Source organism: Pipistrellus kuhlii, unplaced genomic scaffold (assembly GCF_014108245.1).
Source record: "Pipistrellus kuhlii isolate mPipKuh1 unplaced genomic scaffold, mPipKuh1.p scaffold_m20_p_1, whole genome shotgun sequence".
Classification (NCBI taxonomy): domain Eukaryota; kingdom Metazoa; phylum Chordata; class Mammalia; order Chiroptera; family Vespertilionidae; genus Pipistrellus; species Pipistrellus kuhlii.
This window is the reverse complement of record NW_023425404.1, coordinates 131,318,903-131,337,478: the sequence shown is the minus strand read 5'-3', so window position 1 is coordinate 131,337,478 and position 18,576 is coordinate 131,318,903. Positions and strand designations below refer to the sequence as shown.

The following is an 18,576-nucleotide window of genomic DNA, read 5'->3' as shown; positions in this document are numbered from 1 at the left end:
GTCTAGAAATCATTCTCCTTATCTGCTTAGCATTCACTGCTAGCTATATGTATACCATAACAGAGAAAAACTAAAAACAAAATTCAACTAAACTAAAAAATAAAATAAAAAACCCAGTTGGAAAGTATCAAGAAAATACAACTAACAACCTAATATATGGCTTTTGATGTTATTTAGTCACTAAAGAAAATGACTGAAGAATCCAGCTTACTAACAAAGAACAGGACTTAGTGTTTTTGTTTTTATAGTGTATGACACTTGAGTAATTTTTCCTGCCCTGGCAATAGCAAGCTTGATGATTGAATTGGTTCCCAGAATACTAATTTTTAATGTTCTAAATGTATAGAGATAAACACCTTTTAGATTATAAAATACATATGCTTCTCATATTTGTCTGAAGTTATTTTCTTAGGAAGGGCTTCTCTGCCCTGTTCATATCTTGTTCATTCTTATTAAATTCCTAAGACATTTTCCTGTGAGCTACTATTACCTCAGACCTTTGTAGAGATGCCTGTTTGGGTCTGTATGTTTTAAAGCTGTGGCTAAAGGGCCGAATTGTGAATGTGACGGAAGAAAAATTTATAAATGAATCCAAGTCTGTTGGTTGAGCAATTGGAAAATTTGATTAATCATCAAATGAGATAAAGAAATCCTTGTGGCTGCATGTTTGGAAAAGGGGAAAGATGGGATTTTGATATGCTCAGTAAGAAATATCTATTAGTGGAAATGTTAGGTTGGCACTTGAATATATCATTTTAAAGTTCAAGGAAGAGGTTTTGCCTTAGGTGTAAATAAATAGGGGAACCATTCGCATATATAGTGGCATTTAAAGCTACAAGGTCATTAAATCACAAAGGGAGTAGCTACACATGTCAAGGATTAGCATCATATTGATACCAGACCAGTTTCTTTGCTCAATAAATAATACTATTAGTATGTCATGATTTATTCTAAGAAAACCTGTGTTATTTCCTGGCTATATGTACTTCCTTCAGTACTTAATTTTATAATCTGCTTTGTAATGTAGTCCAGAATCAATATCAAACTCATCATTTTAGGGAATAAATTCTTAACACAGTGGGATAAAATCTCTTCTGAGTAAAAACTTCTAGTTTCCCCTTGAGCTGAGTAATTTAGGTCTCTTTGCCTAAAGGCAAAGCCGATCAATTTTGTAGGGAACAATTAAGTGAAGATGACTAGCTTGTGATAAATGAGACACAAGTCTCAAAATCATGATGTGAGAGAGAGAAAATCAGAGATGGGACAAAGAACACACTCTAAAACTCAAAATTGTAAAGCCATCTACTTCTCTCATTCTTTCCACTAATGTTTTCCCTACCTAGCCATATTTCATTATAAGCAGTTGTTAGAGGCAGCTATTACTAAGATGAGAAAGAATGGGAAAATTTAAAATATTGTTTTGTTAAAAAAAATAAAACTTCAAAACATCTGGGCTCTGCACTGAGAAATATTTTTGGTGAGACTGAAATGATTATGTAAAAGATTATGCAGAAGCAGCAGCAACTGAATTTCCTCTTTGCTGCCTACATGTGAAATCTCCTTCTACTTTTACAGTTTTTGTCAAATGCTAAAAAAGTTGATTGGATTGGTCTAGTTTTCCCAGTTGTTAAATCCTTGAAGGTTAAGGGTTTAACTATGGTTGTCCTATATATTTGCCAATGATTAGAAAGGCTACCCACTTTATGTTTAGTTTTGATCTTTGTTGTCTGTTGCAGCATATTCTCCATCAGAGGACCCTTCTCACTCTACTGAAAAAATATCCAAAATTCAGTCAGGTGAAGGGAGGAGACATGAATGACAAAAGATTATATAAAAGAGGAAATCAAAACCAAAAAGGTGGCCCAGACTCTTAGGACAAACCCTATGCTCTGGGTCTGAGGTGAATGTGAGGTAGAGGGTTATGTTACCACCTTAGCCCGAGCTGTTGTTAGGCCAGTATATTTGTTGTCACTGGAAAAAAAGAACATAGCCAAGTCACACTTCCCAGTGGAGGAAAGAGTGGTGTCAGAATTTCAAGAAGGTCCAAATCAGGACACCTGTGTGCCAGATAGGCCCAGCTGCACATGTGGGCTGGCCAGTTCTGCAGGACACCATCTGCTCAGCACATGAAGTGCCAGTTTCTTTGCTGAAGATGGGTTTGAAGAATGGGATTCTTTAAAGAGAAAGTTCACAGCTCAGCTGTGACATCCTTAGCTTTTCTCATATTTTAAAATAAACAATTTTCGGAAGAGGGGATTAAAAGCTTATGTTTGAGAGATGACAAGTGGGGTATATTGCTAGCTCCAGGAGAATTGCTCAGAAGTCCTCCTTCAGATCAGCATTTGGCTTTTCATTCTGGTGACTGATGAAGTATGACTATAACTCTCAGAAAATTCCAGGTGTTAAGCATGTGCACATTCCAAAAATGCTCTATGTTCCTGCCGCTGGGTTTGCAATTATCAGACCAACAAGGGAATATTTCTCTTCCTTAGTCTTCCTAAAGCACAATGAGACATTTGGCCCACACCATGACTCCCTAATAATTTATGGAATTCTGGTCAGAGTAAACATGGTGAACAATCCAGAAGCAATTGAACAATTAGTATTAGCTGCCCTTTTCTCCCTGCACTAAAACTGACATCTAGAAGAGAATAAACGAGTAATCACTTCTTTGATTTTGGGGCTAAATTTCCCACAAACTACCTTTAAGTGCTTATTTAGCAATGCTACCTTTTAGTAATGACCAGATACTTAGAATGTTTACTTTTTTCTTTAATGTGTAATTGTAGTTAATCCCCTTGAATATTATGGCAATTTTGGTTTCTTCATCAGACCTGAGAAGACAAGGACTTCAATAATGTTTCTAGTATACAAGCATAATTTTATGAAGTCCTCAAGCTCCTATAAAAAAAATAAAACCCCAATATGGGAAAATAATTTTATTCAGATTATTTTTAATAAGATTAATAAGAAAATGGAAAGACAACTTAGATTTTTATAATATACATATTGTATTATCATCTTGAAAATGCACTAACTATAATATAACATGACTTGACAAATTACATACAATAGATCCCAATGGTCCAAGATTAGAATATTCATCTTAATTCACTTGAACCAAGACTCATAATCTTAATTCAAGTATGTAAACAGACTTGAGAAGTTATTCACAATTAAGATTAAATGCCATTGATCTTTTCCCCCTCAATCCATACAAGTAAAACAAGCTTGTCTGTCTCTGTGTGATTAAAACTATTCTTAAACAAGGAATGAAGTATATAAAAGAATATTCAGACATGTTTGCTAAACAAGTCACTCTTCAGTTTTAGTGATATCTCTCCATTTTTGCTATTTTAATTTAAAACAAATTATTTTTATTCTTCCCCTCTACCCTCTGTCTTGGGCAACCACCATTTTTCCCCTCTGTATCTATAAGCTTTCAATTTGTCTGTTTATTTGTATTTTTTAAAGATTCTACATATAAGAGAGATCATATGGTATTTGTTTTTCAATCTGACTTTTTTCCACTTAGCATAATGCCATTAATGTATACCTATGTTGTTGCAAATGGCAAAATATCATTCTTGTTTATGACTGAATAATATATATCTCACAACTTCTTTATCCATTCATTCATTGATGAACTCTCAGGTTATTTTCATATCTTGGATATTGTAAATAATGTTGCAATGAGGGTGCAATATATATTTTCAAGAGTGTGTTTTTATCTTCTTTGAGTACATATCCAGAAGTGGAATTGTGGGATCATATGGTAGTTCTATTCTCCATTTTTTTTTAGGAACTTTGATACTGTTTTCTATAGTGTCTGTCAAATTTACACTCCCACCAATAATACACAAAGGTTCCATTTTGTCCACAGCCTCATTAACACCTGTTATTTCTTGTATTTTTATATAGATGTGAGGTGATGTCTCACTGTAGGTTGGATTTGCACATCCCTGATGATTAATGGTGTAATATATTTTCATGTATCTATTGGCGATTTGTATGATGTCCCAATGACCAGATGGCCATATGAATCTCATTCAATTTTATGAATTTAAAAAAAATCAAGTGGTCTCACATTTAACTCAGAAAGGCAAAACCATTCAATATTAAACTGTAGTCAAATAACTCTGAGTTTGAAGCTGAGCCATCATGGGAGCACAGATATCAAATGCTGAGCTAATTCATAATGGATATGGTCACTTTTCTAACATCTTCTTTCTTGCCTGACTACTTTCCTCAAACATTCACTGTGCTCTGTACATGATAGAAGCTCACAGGGTATTGAGAAGATTAAGTGAGATAACACAAAGTTCTTGACCTAAAGTAGGCTCTGAAAGACTGTCAGTTGCCCAATCTTTTAGAAGCAAAATACTATGATCATTAAATATCATATCACACTAGTGCTGGCTATAAGTTATTGCTTGGAATGTACTGAAAATGTATAGTGATCCAAGATCAGACTACAGTATCCATGAATGGGTAATGCCTATGATATGGAGATTGGCCTATTTATTCTGCTTGATTTTATGTTTAAGTCACAAGTAGTAATCAGTTGTGCTCTTCCTTTCCTTTCCCTACATACCCTGTTTCCCTGAAAATAAGACAGTGTCTTATATTAATTTTTTCTCCCAAAATTGCGCTAGGTCTTATTTTCAGGGGATGTCTTATCTTTCCATGCGCTAGGTCTTATTTTTGGAGGATGTCTTATTTTCGAGGAAACACATTATTAGCTGCAGAATATTTCTTTAAATCCTTATATTAAATCTCATTATGATTGCTATAAATTCATTGAGTTTATAATTCTTAAATATGATAACATGGATTCAAAATTATTAATTTGTCTGTTGCTTTGCCCACTCTGCCTTGATACCCTAAGGTATTTTAAATCTTGAAATTTCAGAACATTCTATGCCAACCATCAGAGCATTCTTTCCAGTGAGTCTCTGACTCTGCCAGAAGTGGACTTCTTTAAAAAAAAAAAAAAAAAAAAAAAAAAAAAAAAAAAAACACACGAGAATGGGCTAGAGTCTTCTTTAGTGATGTTTACTAAGAACAGAATTACATTTTTGGCACTTACTTTTGAAGTACCAGGCCATCAAATATAAATTGTTCTTTTGTGTTGAAAGCTCGTATTTTCTTACAAGATGGCACAGCGCACACACTAATCCAATTTGCAACCAATCTCAGGGAGGGCTATGCCATGAGACCTGTGTGCTGGTCACTTGCACTGAACAATGAGAACCAATAGGAACTAAAATTCAGTTACAATGTGTTGCAGCTGGTGTGGCCAAGACCCCTTGGAAATGTAATTTCAAGATTTTTCTTGTTAAAAAGCTATTTCCTTTTGAAGCATGTTGGAAGATAACAGCAGGGCAAATGCTAGTAGGCAAGCAGGGAAATTTACAAGAATTTTCCAGAGAGCATTTTGGAAGTATTATATTAATTTCAACAATTGCAAAAACATTTTTACTGAGTTAAGCAGTTTGGCTTTTCCTCTGAACTTTTAATTGGATATGTTTGCATTAAAAAAATAATAATAACTTTTTTTTTTTGACTCAACTCTTGCATGTATCTAATAAGTGGCACTTGAAAAAAAAAAAAAGTGTCACCAAACTGGTATCTATGGAATTATACCAGGTATAATTTGTTCCTGCCTTTTCTTTCAGTAAAAGAGTGGGTTTGGGATGGGGAACTTACTGCTTGCTTGCACTCATTAATTGCTTCATGAACAGCATGATTCTCTAAGAAATAGTAACCATATTACTTAAATTTTGACCTAATTACAAAACAATATTACATACATTTTTTAAAAAAATTTGCCGAAACCGGTTTTGCTCAGTGGATAGAGCGTTGGCCTGCAAACTGAAAGGTCCCGGGTTCGATTCTGGTCAAGGGCATATATCTTGGTTGCAGGCACATCCCCAGTAGGGGGTGTGCAAGAGGCAGCTGATCAATGACTCTCATCGATGTTTCTAACTCTCTACTCTGTATATCTCTCTCCTTTGCTCTCTGTAAAAAATCAATAAAATATATATATATTTTTTAATTTAAGACTATAAATCCAGTAGAGGTTTTTCCATCTTAAAGTGCTCATTTCCATTAAAGGGTTTTACAATTGTAACCTCAGTACAGATTTCATAACTGAAAAAGTGTTTGGGCTTTTTTGGAAGTGTTTCCAAAAAGACACCACTTTTTTTTTTTCTTTCTTTTTTTTTTTTTTTTTTTTTTTTTACAAGTTCACCTTGTGTTGGATATTTGGTTTATGGGAACAACACAAAATCACTCAGAGCTAATTTTAGTATGTTAATCAATATGTATAATATTGTTTATGGTCATAAGTTTATGGCCCAAAATAAATAAACATACAGATACCTTTTAAAAGTAGTTTTTACAAAAAGGACTAAATGACAATATCAAAGGAATGAGTTGTCTACAATGACTAATTTTGAAAAATAATGTTAGAGTGTGTTTATTTTAAAAAATCTATGGCATCATTTTGATCTTGCATTTTTATCACATTTCTTTCTTTGATATATGCCAGCATACATTCTACCCATACACTCTATCTGTATTAAGAGTTTTATCACATCCCCTCCACCAATCCATCCAGAGGTCACCAGAATCCTACCTTCCTCCTAGTGCAATTTTGTAATCTCTTATCTCACTTCTAATTCCTTGTAAGCCTGTCTCCTCCCACTAATTTAGTGTATTGCAAATTATGAAATTAAGAGCAGGCTTCCTCAGGGATCATTGGGGCTTTTACAAAGGAAAATATTAATTTCTTCTTAAGTATTTGGAAAAGAAAAGGCAGGTAGTGCCTCTTTACACTATGAGCATACTGCCTGGCATGAGTAGACCTTTTTGTTGACTGTTTATGGAGATGGTCTTATTCTTTCAGGTCAGCTGACTCTCCACAAAGGGAACCAGAATCTCATACATGAAGAATAAAACACAATAACTAGATCACATATTCTGTTAATAATGATGTTTTTCAATACAGAATTGATATCCTGCTCTGTCGTGCTTCACTTACAGCAGAAAGCAGAATGTCCCCATTCTCATCATAATTAAAGTTAAGATGACTAGCTAACTAAGAGATGCAATGCCAGCATCCATCCTTAGAAATTATTATAAAAAAGAAAATCATCAAATTGTTAGCTCTAATGTGGATTAGGAATAGAGGCATGAACTGGACAATTTCTAGGCGTGTCTTTCAACCTTAAAATTCTAACTGAATTCCACAAGAAGATTATGGTTGCTTTTATAGCTGCACAGACCAAAGACCCAGCCTATGTCTAATAAATGTTGTTTGTTTTTACTGTGATCAAAGCATCTAATACACCTAAGAAGTAAGTAAGCAATGGGCAGGTTGACTGACTTCCCTGAACCATGTAATCACATGTGAATTCAGAAATATGCCGATAACTAGACTCCAGCTGGCTCTCTGGCACGCTGTTTCTCTGCGGTGATGGAGGACCCAGACGCAAGTAGGACTGCTGGCCTCTACATCGCAACTCGGCACTCCCCGGTGGTGCAGCCCCAGGGTAGAGTAGAAAGAAAGAAGATAACTGTGAGGCATGTTGAGACATTTTTATTTCATGCTCTAGGAACGTATATAAATGAAGTTTTTTACTTTAGAAAACTCACATTTGATGTTGTGTGAAATATAATTTGAAAAAGTACTAAACTGTTACAACAGTGTGATAGTCTATCATAAATGATAATGATTTGGCATTTGGGATGGCAATAAGTCAGCAAAAGAGATAAAAATTAATGAAGGAATCATGTGAATTAGAGAAATACTAAAGACTTGGTTGCCTGATTAATGACAGTTTGAAGTTAGAGATAAAGGGTTTCATTTATAATATGAAAAAAAAAAAAAGTATGATTGTTTCTGGAAAAACTTCCAAAAGAATTGAGCAGGCAAAAAGGCAGCAGGAGTTTTATTCAAGCTAATGGTATATATCTGCATATATGAAATGACTTCAAAAGAAGGAAATACTATTAACAAAGGAAGGAAATGGAACAGAAAGGAAAGAGGACTGAGGAGAGAATGTGGGAAATGCCCACTGTCGTGAGCAGAAGGCTGTGGAGCAATCCGTGAAAAGAAATAAAGAGGAATGAGCCAGAGAGGAAAAGAGAAATATGTAATATTACAAAAAGCAAAGGGATTTGTAAGGAATAAATGATAGACGGCAGTTTACAAAGTACAAAGAGTGTTTACTGAAGAAGAAAAAAAGACTTCGCATTTTCAGGGACAAATTAGCAAAATGCCTTTTGAGCTAAATTTCAAACGGTTAAGATGAAGTAAAGCTAAAATGAGCAAATGAAGACTTATCTTTTAGCTGTCATTTTGATTGTTTTATTTTTTTAAAATATATTTTATTGATTTTTTGATCGTTTTAAATGACAGCTTTCCCCCTTCCCCACATTTGGATGACTCTTTTTAGTTCATTATTAGGTACTTATTGGCAAAAGGTTTGTTTCCAACAGGCTAAATCTATCGGCTAAATCTATCGTACACTTCAAGGAGATGACTTTCGCTCTCAATGTAACATTGTTAAACTATTTCCAAGTTACCTGAATCATAAAACATTCAAATAAAGTAAAGCAAAAGAAAAGAAAGTGAAAAGTATGATGCGGCAATAATGAGTCTGAATTTCTGAGTCCTGCTGGCAGGAGAGCTACATTCAAAGAGGCTCATAAACCTTCCCCCCTCTCAGCAAGTTTGCTGGGCTCCCTGCATTTTGCACAGAGCCTGGAGGAGCTCGCCTTAGCAGAGGCTATCTGAGTTTGGAGAATATCGAATTAATGTTGTTGGCAGTGGACTCTAGCATGTTCTTCCATTGTTATGGTTCCCGTGCTTAAATGACTGACATTGCGCCTGGCCAGCACGGCTTAGTGGTTGAGCATCAACCTATGAACCAGGAGGTCACTGTTGGATCCCGTTAGGGCACATGCCTGGTTGCAGGCTCATCCCCAGTGTGGGGTGTGCAGGGGGCAGCCGATTAATGATTTTCTCTCATCATTGATGTTTCTTTCTCTCTCTCTCCCCCCCCCTTCTTCTTTGAAATATGTTTTAATAGAAATGGCTAATGTTGCAGTGATTATATTTTCAATATCTGGTGTACCCTTGCTTCTGTGTAGTTTCACCAATTAATTACTTTTTTTTTTACAACATGTCTTAATATCCCTCTTAGTGTTAACATGCAATAAAAGAAATGTTATAGCATGTGCACGTGTGTGTGTGTGTGTGTGTGTGGTCTTGCTTTACAATTCCTAGCATTCGTGTGTAATTGAGTTCATTCCTTTCCTTCACGTACGTGACATGCATTTATTTAGTCGCCCCTCCCAGCTTGCTGGGGAAGCTTAAGCAGCCACTTTCTATTTTGTGCACGAGCACTTGACCTTACGTATCTCTGTGCTGGTGGCAGTAATAAAGATTCTCAGTACAATAACTACGTGTGCTCTGTACAATAACTACGTGTCCTCTTTCTCCCTTTAGCCAGGGAAATGTGTTATTATTACTATGGCTGCTGATGTTGTTGTTATCCTATTTTGAAGATTTAAAAATAAAAAGAACCAGAACTAAGTGACTTTTCAAAGACGTTAGCAAGTGAGTGATGAGCAGGAATGTAGAGCCTGTTAGAAAACTGCAGTGCCATAGGGCTACTACAGACTGTCAGAAAGGCAGCTAGGAGGGGTTACAGGAGGGAGAAAGAAGGAGCAGACTCTCAGCGGGGACAGCTTCCCCTGCCTGGTTAGGGGGATGTCAGCTGAACCAACTTCAAGCCTCTGCAGGGAGGCCGCAGAGAAGTCCTCAGCTTGCCGCTGTCCATGGGCACATGGTGGCATTCAGATGCAGGGACATAGGCACAGGGAGTGTGTGGTGGTTGCCATGAGAAGAGAAATGTAATGTATCCAATAAAACTATCTTCTAGTTGGGCAACACTATAATTTATCGGACAGAATACAGAAAGGCACAGGGAGGGGGTGTACTTGCCTTGATGACAGTGAAGAATTCTTGGCAGGGAGGCAAGGAAAGGCAGAGATGAAAATGATGAAGGGGCCTGGTGCCTGCCTTTATAACCATGAAGTGCTAACATCCTTTGGCTGCTCAGTAGCAGCAGCTGGCAGCAACAGAGGGCTTGGGTTTTGCTGTGGTTTTTAATGAACCTACAGTTTATACCCATGTCACTAGAAGATATAGAGGGGAGAATAAAATAAAGGCCCATGTTCCTCTTAAATCCAGAATAGCCTTAGCAAATTGTAGCAGAAATACCTAGTAGCTGAGTAGGCAGGCTCTGACATTATTTTGGCTTTCTCCACTTAATGCTGTGTGTTTTGCACAAATTACATAACCTCTCTGTGCCTCAGTAGAATTCTTGTTTTAGTATTTATAAAATATTCTATCACTTATAAAATAAGGATGATACTAGGACTTGCTTCAAAACTGCTGATAGAAGAAAGAGTTAATTTAAATAAAGTATTTAGTGGCTGGTACTGAATAAATAATCAATAAACGAAATCACTATAATCTAAGGTGTGCTATGATTACTTGCAAGCCAGTTTAAGGAAATAATATTCTGAAAACTAGTCTTTTCTCCCAGTCTCCAGGAGAAAAGAATATATAATTCTACATGATAAATCATAATATAGAAAACTAACATTTTTTAGAAAATATTTGGTTAGGTCTACCACTTGAAGAAATCACTTCCCTTAATTGTGATGTTCTGATTTATTTTACCACTTAGTGTACTTATTCATTTTATTGAATTTATTTGTTTGTTTTAGACAGGGTGGGGAAGTTAAAATTTTGTATTATTATGAAAATATACAAATTTAAGCTATTCAATATACCAAATATAATGCATGAATAGAATCAATCAATTATATACTAACATATTTTAACAAATATCTGATGCACATTTCTTTATTTTGTTTGATTATGGAAGAGAGATAAATAGCTTTTTTTTTTTTTTTAAAGTGACTACTTTTGTGTTTTGCTGGTGTTATTATTTGGAGCACATAGATAATTCTAAACAAGTATTAAGATCCCCTCAATATAATCTGTGTATAGGTTCCATTGTTGGGAACAAGTGTTAGAATAACTATCCTGTTTTTAGAAGTACATGAATGAATTATTTGAGTTAAAATAAGAAGAAATTTAAATCAAATATTGAAGTCTCTCTGCTTTATAGGTTTCTCTGATTCGATTTGCCATTACAAAACCCAGGACTGATGGGATGAACTCTTCTTAAGGACTTCTGAATAGATGTTGGTGATATTCCTTTCCTTCCTGCCTTAATTTGAACCCAAAGAACTGGGCAGTGACCCAAAGTTGTTGGCATGCAAGACCCATTGGAAAGTCACTATTTCAAATATTTAGATGGTGACTTTTCTTCCTGTGGACACATGTTTCTCTAAAAAAAAAAAAAAAACACCAAAAAAAAGCCATATTTTACATCATTTGACCTCTTTGAGAGACTGGTTTTTACATCAGTTGACCTCTTTGAGAGACTGGTTTATATGTGCCCTAAAAAATTCCAACCATTAGACAAAAATATGTTGTTTTTTTTAGTTCCTGGCAAGAGTGGAAGGAAGAGGAAGAGAAAATTAACTTCTGTTTGTCTTACATAGTAATACTAAATTTTTGTTTTTCATTCCATATTTAACTTTTCTATGCAACCTTAAAGCAATTCTATGCAATACAGAAGTCCACCTATTAATTATTATGAATTTTTTTCTTTTGTGTTTCAAAAAAAAATTTTTTAATGACTCATTAAGAGACAGGGGCAGACACCAAATTGCCTAAATTTCTAAATCTATTCAGTCATCATATAAAATCTAGGAGTAGCTTTACTTGCTATTTTTTTTTGTAGATATATACAAGTGACTGGAGGTAAAATAAAGTAAAATGACTTTAAAGAGCCATCAGAGAGTTACAGAAATAAAATTGTGATTTATTTTGATGTTACATCAGTACCAAGACATTAACTCAGAAGTGACTGAGTTGAAAATGATAAATATATTGAGTATTATAAAAGGCCTCTATAATTTAACATATTATTTTAATGCACATTTTAAATGATTGTGTGAGGAAAATAAAAGGAAGTGGTAATATTCTCCTAGAACACATATCAGTTACCTTCCTATTATATTGCTTTCTCTACTTTTAAAAAAATACAATATTCAAAACATCCTGGGAAGGAGTTTATATCAGAGGGAAGCACTAAGGCAGATTATGGTAGGGTCCAAGTCACAGCTGGAGTGAGTTTAAGTAACCGTGCCCTTGCTCTCTGGTCTAGCACAAAAACAAAATGATGGATGCTCATACTTAGATTATCATTAAAATACGTTCCTTGCTTTTCATAAGGTGACCTTCCACTTGTATCCACTACCATCAATTCTCAATCATTTGCAGTGAAAGGAAAGAAACCTTAGTGTGCATTGGTTCAAAATCTTTTAATTTTGGAAAATTTCAAAATTATTTGCTTTCCTGATTTCGTTTAGTGTCAATTGATGTCCACAAAAATAGCAGATATTTACTCTCCAGCAAGGGAAAGTTGGGCTGGGGTTAAAATAAAATCATGGATAATTTCAGAAAATGAGGAGATGACCTATAGAAGATAGAGCGTGTAGTTTATTTCAGCGAGTAATTTCATGTGTGTTTGTGTGTGCAAATAGATACAGCATTTTTATTAAAGAAAATGCAGTATACAAAGATTAATGCTTTCTAACCAACTTCCTCCAGCTTCTGTTTTTCAAGCATTCTTTTTTCACAACATAACTTCATCCAAACCACTGTCCTCCAAAGGTCCAAATTATATTAGAAAATCATAGAATCTGAATTTATAGTAAACCAGTTTCAGCTTCTTTTTAGAGACCCAGTTAGGAAGCTGATCTACCTTTAAAAATGTAATTATTTTCCATAATTTATTCATAACTTTTTAAAATTCTGGCATTTGAATCAATTAATCTTTTTGTCTAAAAAACAAAAAACAAAACAAAAACAAAGTGAGGAGTAAAGACTAAAAGAAGCAATTACAAACACAAACCCAAAAGGATCTTTTCATTCCCTCCAAGAAAGCATTGTGTATCACAAAGGTAAAATTATTTTATAAATTGCCGGGTTGTTTTTTTTTTTAATTTGTTTTTAAGATATCCTGTAAAGTTGAAATCTCAAATTCCAAAAGTGATGTCAAGCAACAGTGTACTTAATCAGAATATATTTATCCATATGATATTATATATTTTGTTTAAAATGACCTTTGATTTAAAAAGTTTGCAATTGTCTCTTCAGAAATTGAAGTATATAAATATTGACACACATGTATGTTAGTAACAGTCCTAACAAAACAATCCCGCTTAAAACTCATTAGCAATAGGTGTAGATAGAAAATTGAATTAAAACATGAATGTGAATAATTCAGTAAAAACATTTTTACTACTTCTGTAGTGATCTCCTGACTATTTCTACATTCAATTTTCTATGTCAGTTTCCACCATAACTCATAGCTGTTTCTTTGAAAGCAAACCTGAGAATGAGAATTATAACACCTCTGGAGAACTGCATTTTCCCTGAGAGCCCTCTAACTCGTTTCTGAAATTCAAAGCCACATTTTTAAGGAGTGACTTACAAATAATCCACCTTGCCTATAACAAGTAGAATTCCTATAAAGAAGAATGTTTCTTTCATATGAAAATGAGCAACAGCGAATCAAGAAAACCTTAGGGCCCATTTAGTCTCATTTTCACTTTTGTAGATTAATAAATTATTAAATGTGTTTGATAATTTTCTCTGCAATGGCAATATATTTTTTTTATATTGAGTCTTTATACGGAAAGTATATCTGGAAAAAAAAAAAAAACAAACAAAAAAAACACCTCACTTAAGTAGACAATTTTCACTACAGAATAGAAAGCCGAAAAGTAATTATCTAATAAGCCTACTTGAAATTGCATCCTACAGCTCCTTGTTCTTGTATCTCTGAAAACCATGTATTTCATCATCCATCAGTCAAGAATGGGGAGAAAGGGAGAGAATTGAACTTACCAGGCCTCAGGATGACCCTACATAATTTAGGCCAGTTGACACTTTACTTCCAGACTTCTTAATCATTCCTATTTTCCTATTATGGTGAATAAAAATTCAGCTTAGCTACATTTCAATTCTAGTTTTTCTTTGTTAAAGGAAGTGACATCTTGCCTTTTGAATAGTCTTTTCTAATTGTTGTTCCATTACTGAAAATAAGAGTATTGAGAAATTTGACCACATAACTAATGGAATTTAGAAAATAAAGAAACTCATAAATATTCAAAGGATCCTCTTGCTACTTTAAAGAAGAGGGATTTTTCTATTTGTTTCTTTACAACAGTACACATTTGGGATCACCCGCTAAACAAGTGAGAATCCAGAATATACAAAAGACAACCCTCCCATTTCCCAGCTGTCTTCTAGCAACTCAATTCAGGGTTTTATTTTACGTTACCATTATTTCTAATATGTTTTAATCTCTTACAAACCTAATGACAAATTTTAAGGATCTAATATTGCAGTTAAATAAATATAATAAAATATATTCTGTGGTACCACTAAGTTATGGCGAGCATTTGAATAATTCAACTGAAACGATTCAACTCATTTTTAAAATAAATAGATCTTCAGTTTAATGAAGGCATTCAGTTAATGAAGGCATTCAAATAGAGTTGCAGTCTGTTTATGGAACAGATACTTGGAGAGATAGCAAAATAAACAGACATTTTTATGCACACTTATAGATAAACGTACTATCAAAACATAAAGAAAAAGCTAGGTTCTGAGGTGCATCCCTCAGTCTACTCCATGCAACCCCACGTCTAGCGATGACATAACTGATAATTTGACTGAGGAACATGGGGAGTTGGGGTTCGATGGTGATGCAAACAGAAAGTCCTCTGTAGAAACCTACTGAATGAGCATGGATTGGAATCAAAAGGAATCTAGAAAATATTGGATTCATTTCTCTGTTTTTGGCTGAACTAAACATTAATCTCTTTTCAACAGCTGATAAGGTAGAATTTGAAGCCAGTTGCCTTAGAGATGCCTGATGATTTGAACTGAGAGCATCTTTTCTTTACAACCTTCGCCCCATCTCATGCTGGACTTCTAAGAATATGCTGTTTGGTCTGATTGAAAATTTCAGGGTGTTTCTGAGGAAAGAGAAAAAGGATAGCAGTCATGTATGTGTAGATCTCTGTGCCGCGTGATAATGTGTAAAGGGTATGTATGCGTGTAGTGTATGCATATGTATATGCATAGTTTATTTCCCTTGGGACCTTAGGAAACATCCTGTGGTTGCAGACCTTGTATTTTGAGAGGATAGCTGAAATGTTTGACATTTCAAAGCCCAGGAAGCCTTCTGGAACTGCAAAACTAGCAAAACTGTCCCGTGAGAGGGCAGGAGGGGGCCAAGCCTGGGCCAAGTCTTCCCTGGCTGTCATCCAATACTGACCCCAGTGGTTATCCTTCACCCTGCCCTCTGCGCTGGGGTGAAGGGCTAGGGGAGAACACCCAGAGCGCACGGAGAGGCTGAAACAAGGAAACCCGGGTATGTGGGGCTCTGAGCTGCCTTCATGGGTTGACAGCTGTGCTGTGCGAAGTGCGTGTGCTGTTTGGCAAACTGGCTTTGGTTTTGGCTTCCTACAAAAGGAGCAGAAGGAGGAGCTGTCTTGGCTCCCAGTGCCCACAGGGCCCCCTCTCCTGGCCGCTAAGCGCCAACCACTGCTGGTGCAGAGTGCAGTGCGTGCGCTCCTGTCTGTGTGTGCGTCTGTTTGTGTAACTGTTTACATGTGACTGTCAATCTATCTGTCCCTGTGACAGAGACATAGAGAAGCCCACTGGAAAGTTCCCTCTAGAAAAAAAAAAAATGCCCCCGGGGTTTTCCTTGCTACAACGCTGGCACCCCGTCCCCTGTGCCTAGGAGGTTGTCAGTGTCACTTCTTTTGCCTCCTCCCGGGTGACTTATTTACAATTCCACGGAAGTAAGACATGTGCGCCTATTGAAGCCTTCTGTCTGTGACCTTACTTCTTTTTAGAGACAAAGTGTTTGAGAGGAAAGAAGAACCTGAAAGGAGGTACGCACTCCGCCCCCCTCCAGACTGGAAAAGGTAGTGGTTAAGAGTGCAGGAGCCAGGCACAGACTCTTGGCTTTGGAATCCCGCTTCTCAGCCACTTAAGCTAGCTGTATGCCTCCGGTAAAGAGCTGCTGCTCAGTGCCTCCACTTCTCCGTTTGCTGAATGGGGACAGCAAGGGCGCCTTGCTCAGAGGGATGTGAAGACTAAATATACGTAAGACGCTTAGAACGCTGCCAGTTGCTATGGGCTAGATACTGACACCATCCTCAGCATCCCTGTGTTCCATTTGGAGAAGGGCTGTTCTGGCCGCTCTCCCCGCCCGTTCGCGCTAGATCTCTGTCCATGCCCAGGTCCCAGTGCAAAGGCCAGACAGAGCCCCAACCCGCCCGCCCCACGCCCTCCAGCAGCAGCAGCCACCCGCCCCCTCACCCTGCACCCTGCATCCACTAGGACCGGCTGTCCTGCGCACCGCACCCGGAAGCGCGCTGGTGAGATCAAGGTGCGCAAAGGTAAAGGATTTTCTCAGGAGCGTGGGCCCTCCCTCTCCTGGGTAAAAGGTGTATTAGGGGTGTTTGCCTACCTGCCCCAGGTTTTTGCCCTTCTTACTGCCGCCGAAAGCCAGTCCTTGGTACGCGCCCGCAGATCGATTGGAGGCCTGCAGGGGCGTCTCCCCGCCCAGAGAGGACTTGATGGAGTTGAGTTTGGCCCGCGAACTGCCGAGCTGCGAGCTCTCCACCATCAGCACCGCGGCCAGGAGGAGCAGGCAGCGGGAGGAGTCCTTGCCCCGCATCCACGCGGCCATATCCGGGCGAGGGGTCCCAGGGAGGGAGGGAGGTGCCAAGGCCGGGGGGATTCTGATGCGGGGGACGGGCGGGCGGGAGGACCCAACACCAGGCCACTCGCTGGGGGCGCGGATGCTCGCAGACCCTATTCCCCAACCCTTCTTGGCTGCAGGGAGGAGGGCTCTGCACCTGGTGCACTCAAGTCTCACACCGCACACCAGGAGCTGGTGCGACCCAGGCGGGACCCGCTTCACCACCAGCGCAGGGAGGTCTGCGGTCCCTGGAAGCAATCAGAGGTGGCCCGCCTTCTCGCCAGGGAGGCGTGACCCGAGGTGTGAGAAGGCTCAGCCCCGCGGACAGACCGCACCGCCGCCGCTGCTCCCCGCCCCGCACCTCCTCCGAGGGCTCCGCGGTGCAGGGCTCCGAGTCGTTCACAAGGTCTGCAGGAATTCCTCCAGTGCTGGCCTCCCTGGCCTGTCCCTCCTCTGACTTTGAGTCCCTTCTTGTCAGAGTCAGCCGGCGGGCGCTCTACGGGGAGGTCAGGAACCTCTCCCAGACCGAGCCCTCGGAGTCTGAGGCCGGCCGAGTCCGGCCCCAGGCGCGGACAGTGTCCCGTTTCCCGGAGGAGCGTCTGTCCCCGGTCCACACCCCGCAGCCCAGCGCCGCCGCCGGGGGGTCAGTCCGTCCGCGATGCTGCTGCTCCGGAGCGGTCCCCGAGCTGCGCTGCGCTCCGCGGTCTCCGGCTCCGCGCGCCTGCTCTCCCGCCGCCGCCGCCGCCCCCTCCGCTTTTTATAGCTTCACTTAGCGGTTTTCTCCCTCCGCCCCCAATTCAAGAGTGACAAAGAGTGAAAACGCTTTTCCCCCCCCCCCCCCCCCCGCCTGTTCCCGCCCCCCTCTCCTCTTCCCCACGGCGGCGGCTTCCCCTCCGGTTTCTCCCTCTCCCACCCCCCCTCCCATCTGCCTCCACCCCACAATGGAGAAAACGGGTTTCACCCCCAGAGGAACGTGAGGGCTCCTAACGCCTAACAGCAGCCCCGGGGGAAGGGAGGGCCAGTGGCAGCAGGAGGCGTGCCCATGGGGACGTGGACAGCGGCCACCGCCGCTGCGCGTGGGGACCGCCGGCGCCCTCCGTCCATCCCCATCCCCATCCCCATCCCATCCCGGTGCATCCTCAGCCTGCGGCTCCGGGAGGAGCTCTGGGAAGCCCCGCGGAAGGCGGAGGGAAGCCGGCCTGTGGGCGCTCATACTGGGGTCTGTGTGCGCTCCAGTTGGGCTCCAGCCTGTGCCCCCAGGTGGATGGAGAGGCCGGCGCTGTGCTGGCGCGGCTGACCGGCTGACCTCACGGGGTGCCCGGTGATCCGGAGTGGGGAGGGAAAGGTCTGTAACCTGGGAAAGGCAACCAGAGAACAGGCTGGGAGATGGACCTCTTTCCCTCTCCGAGGAGGCATTTAGGACTTTCTAGCCTCGTGTTCTCCGCTCTCCCCTCTAACACACACGCAGCCTATATCCAAGTCTGTGAGGGACTGGGAGGAGTGGGGTGCCCTCAAGCGTGTCCCCTAGGTTTGAACCTCACAGCTCCACCAGGGTTCCCTACCGCGCCAGGCAACTGCCCGCTTGGCAAAGAGGAAACCCCAGAGAGGAATGAAAGGAGACAGGGCGCTGCCT

General features: G+C 39.4%; 1 protein-coding gene across 1 annotated transcript in view; it reads right to left on the bottom strand.

Annotated features, from left to right (window-relative positions):
• DKK2 (dickkopf WNT signaling pathway inhibitor 2) overlaps positions 1-17,677 on the bottom strand; it is a 107,511-nt gene extending 89,834 nt beyond the window's left edge. The window contains exon 1 of the mRNA XM_036409680.2: positions 16,710-17,677. Within this exon, the coding sequence (XP_036265573.1) occupies positions 16,710-16,931 (222 nt within the window). The 5' untranslated portion in view covers positions 16,932-17,677. The remainder of the gene's footprint in view (positions 1-16,709) is intronic.
• Positions 17,678-18,576: the final 899 nt, after the last annotated feature.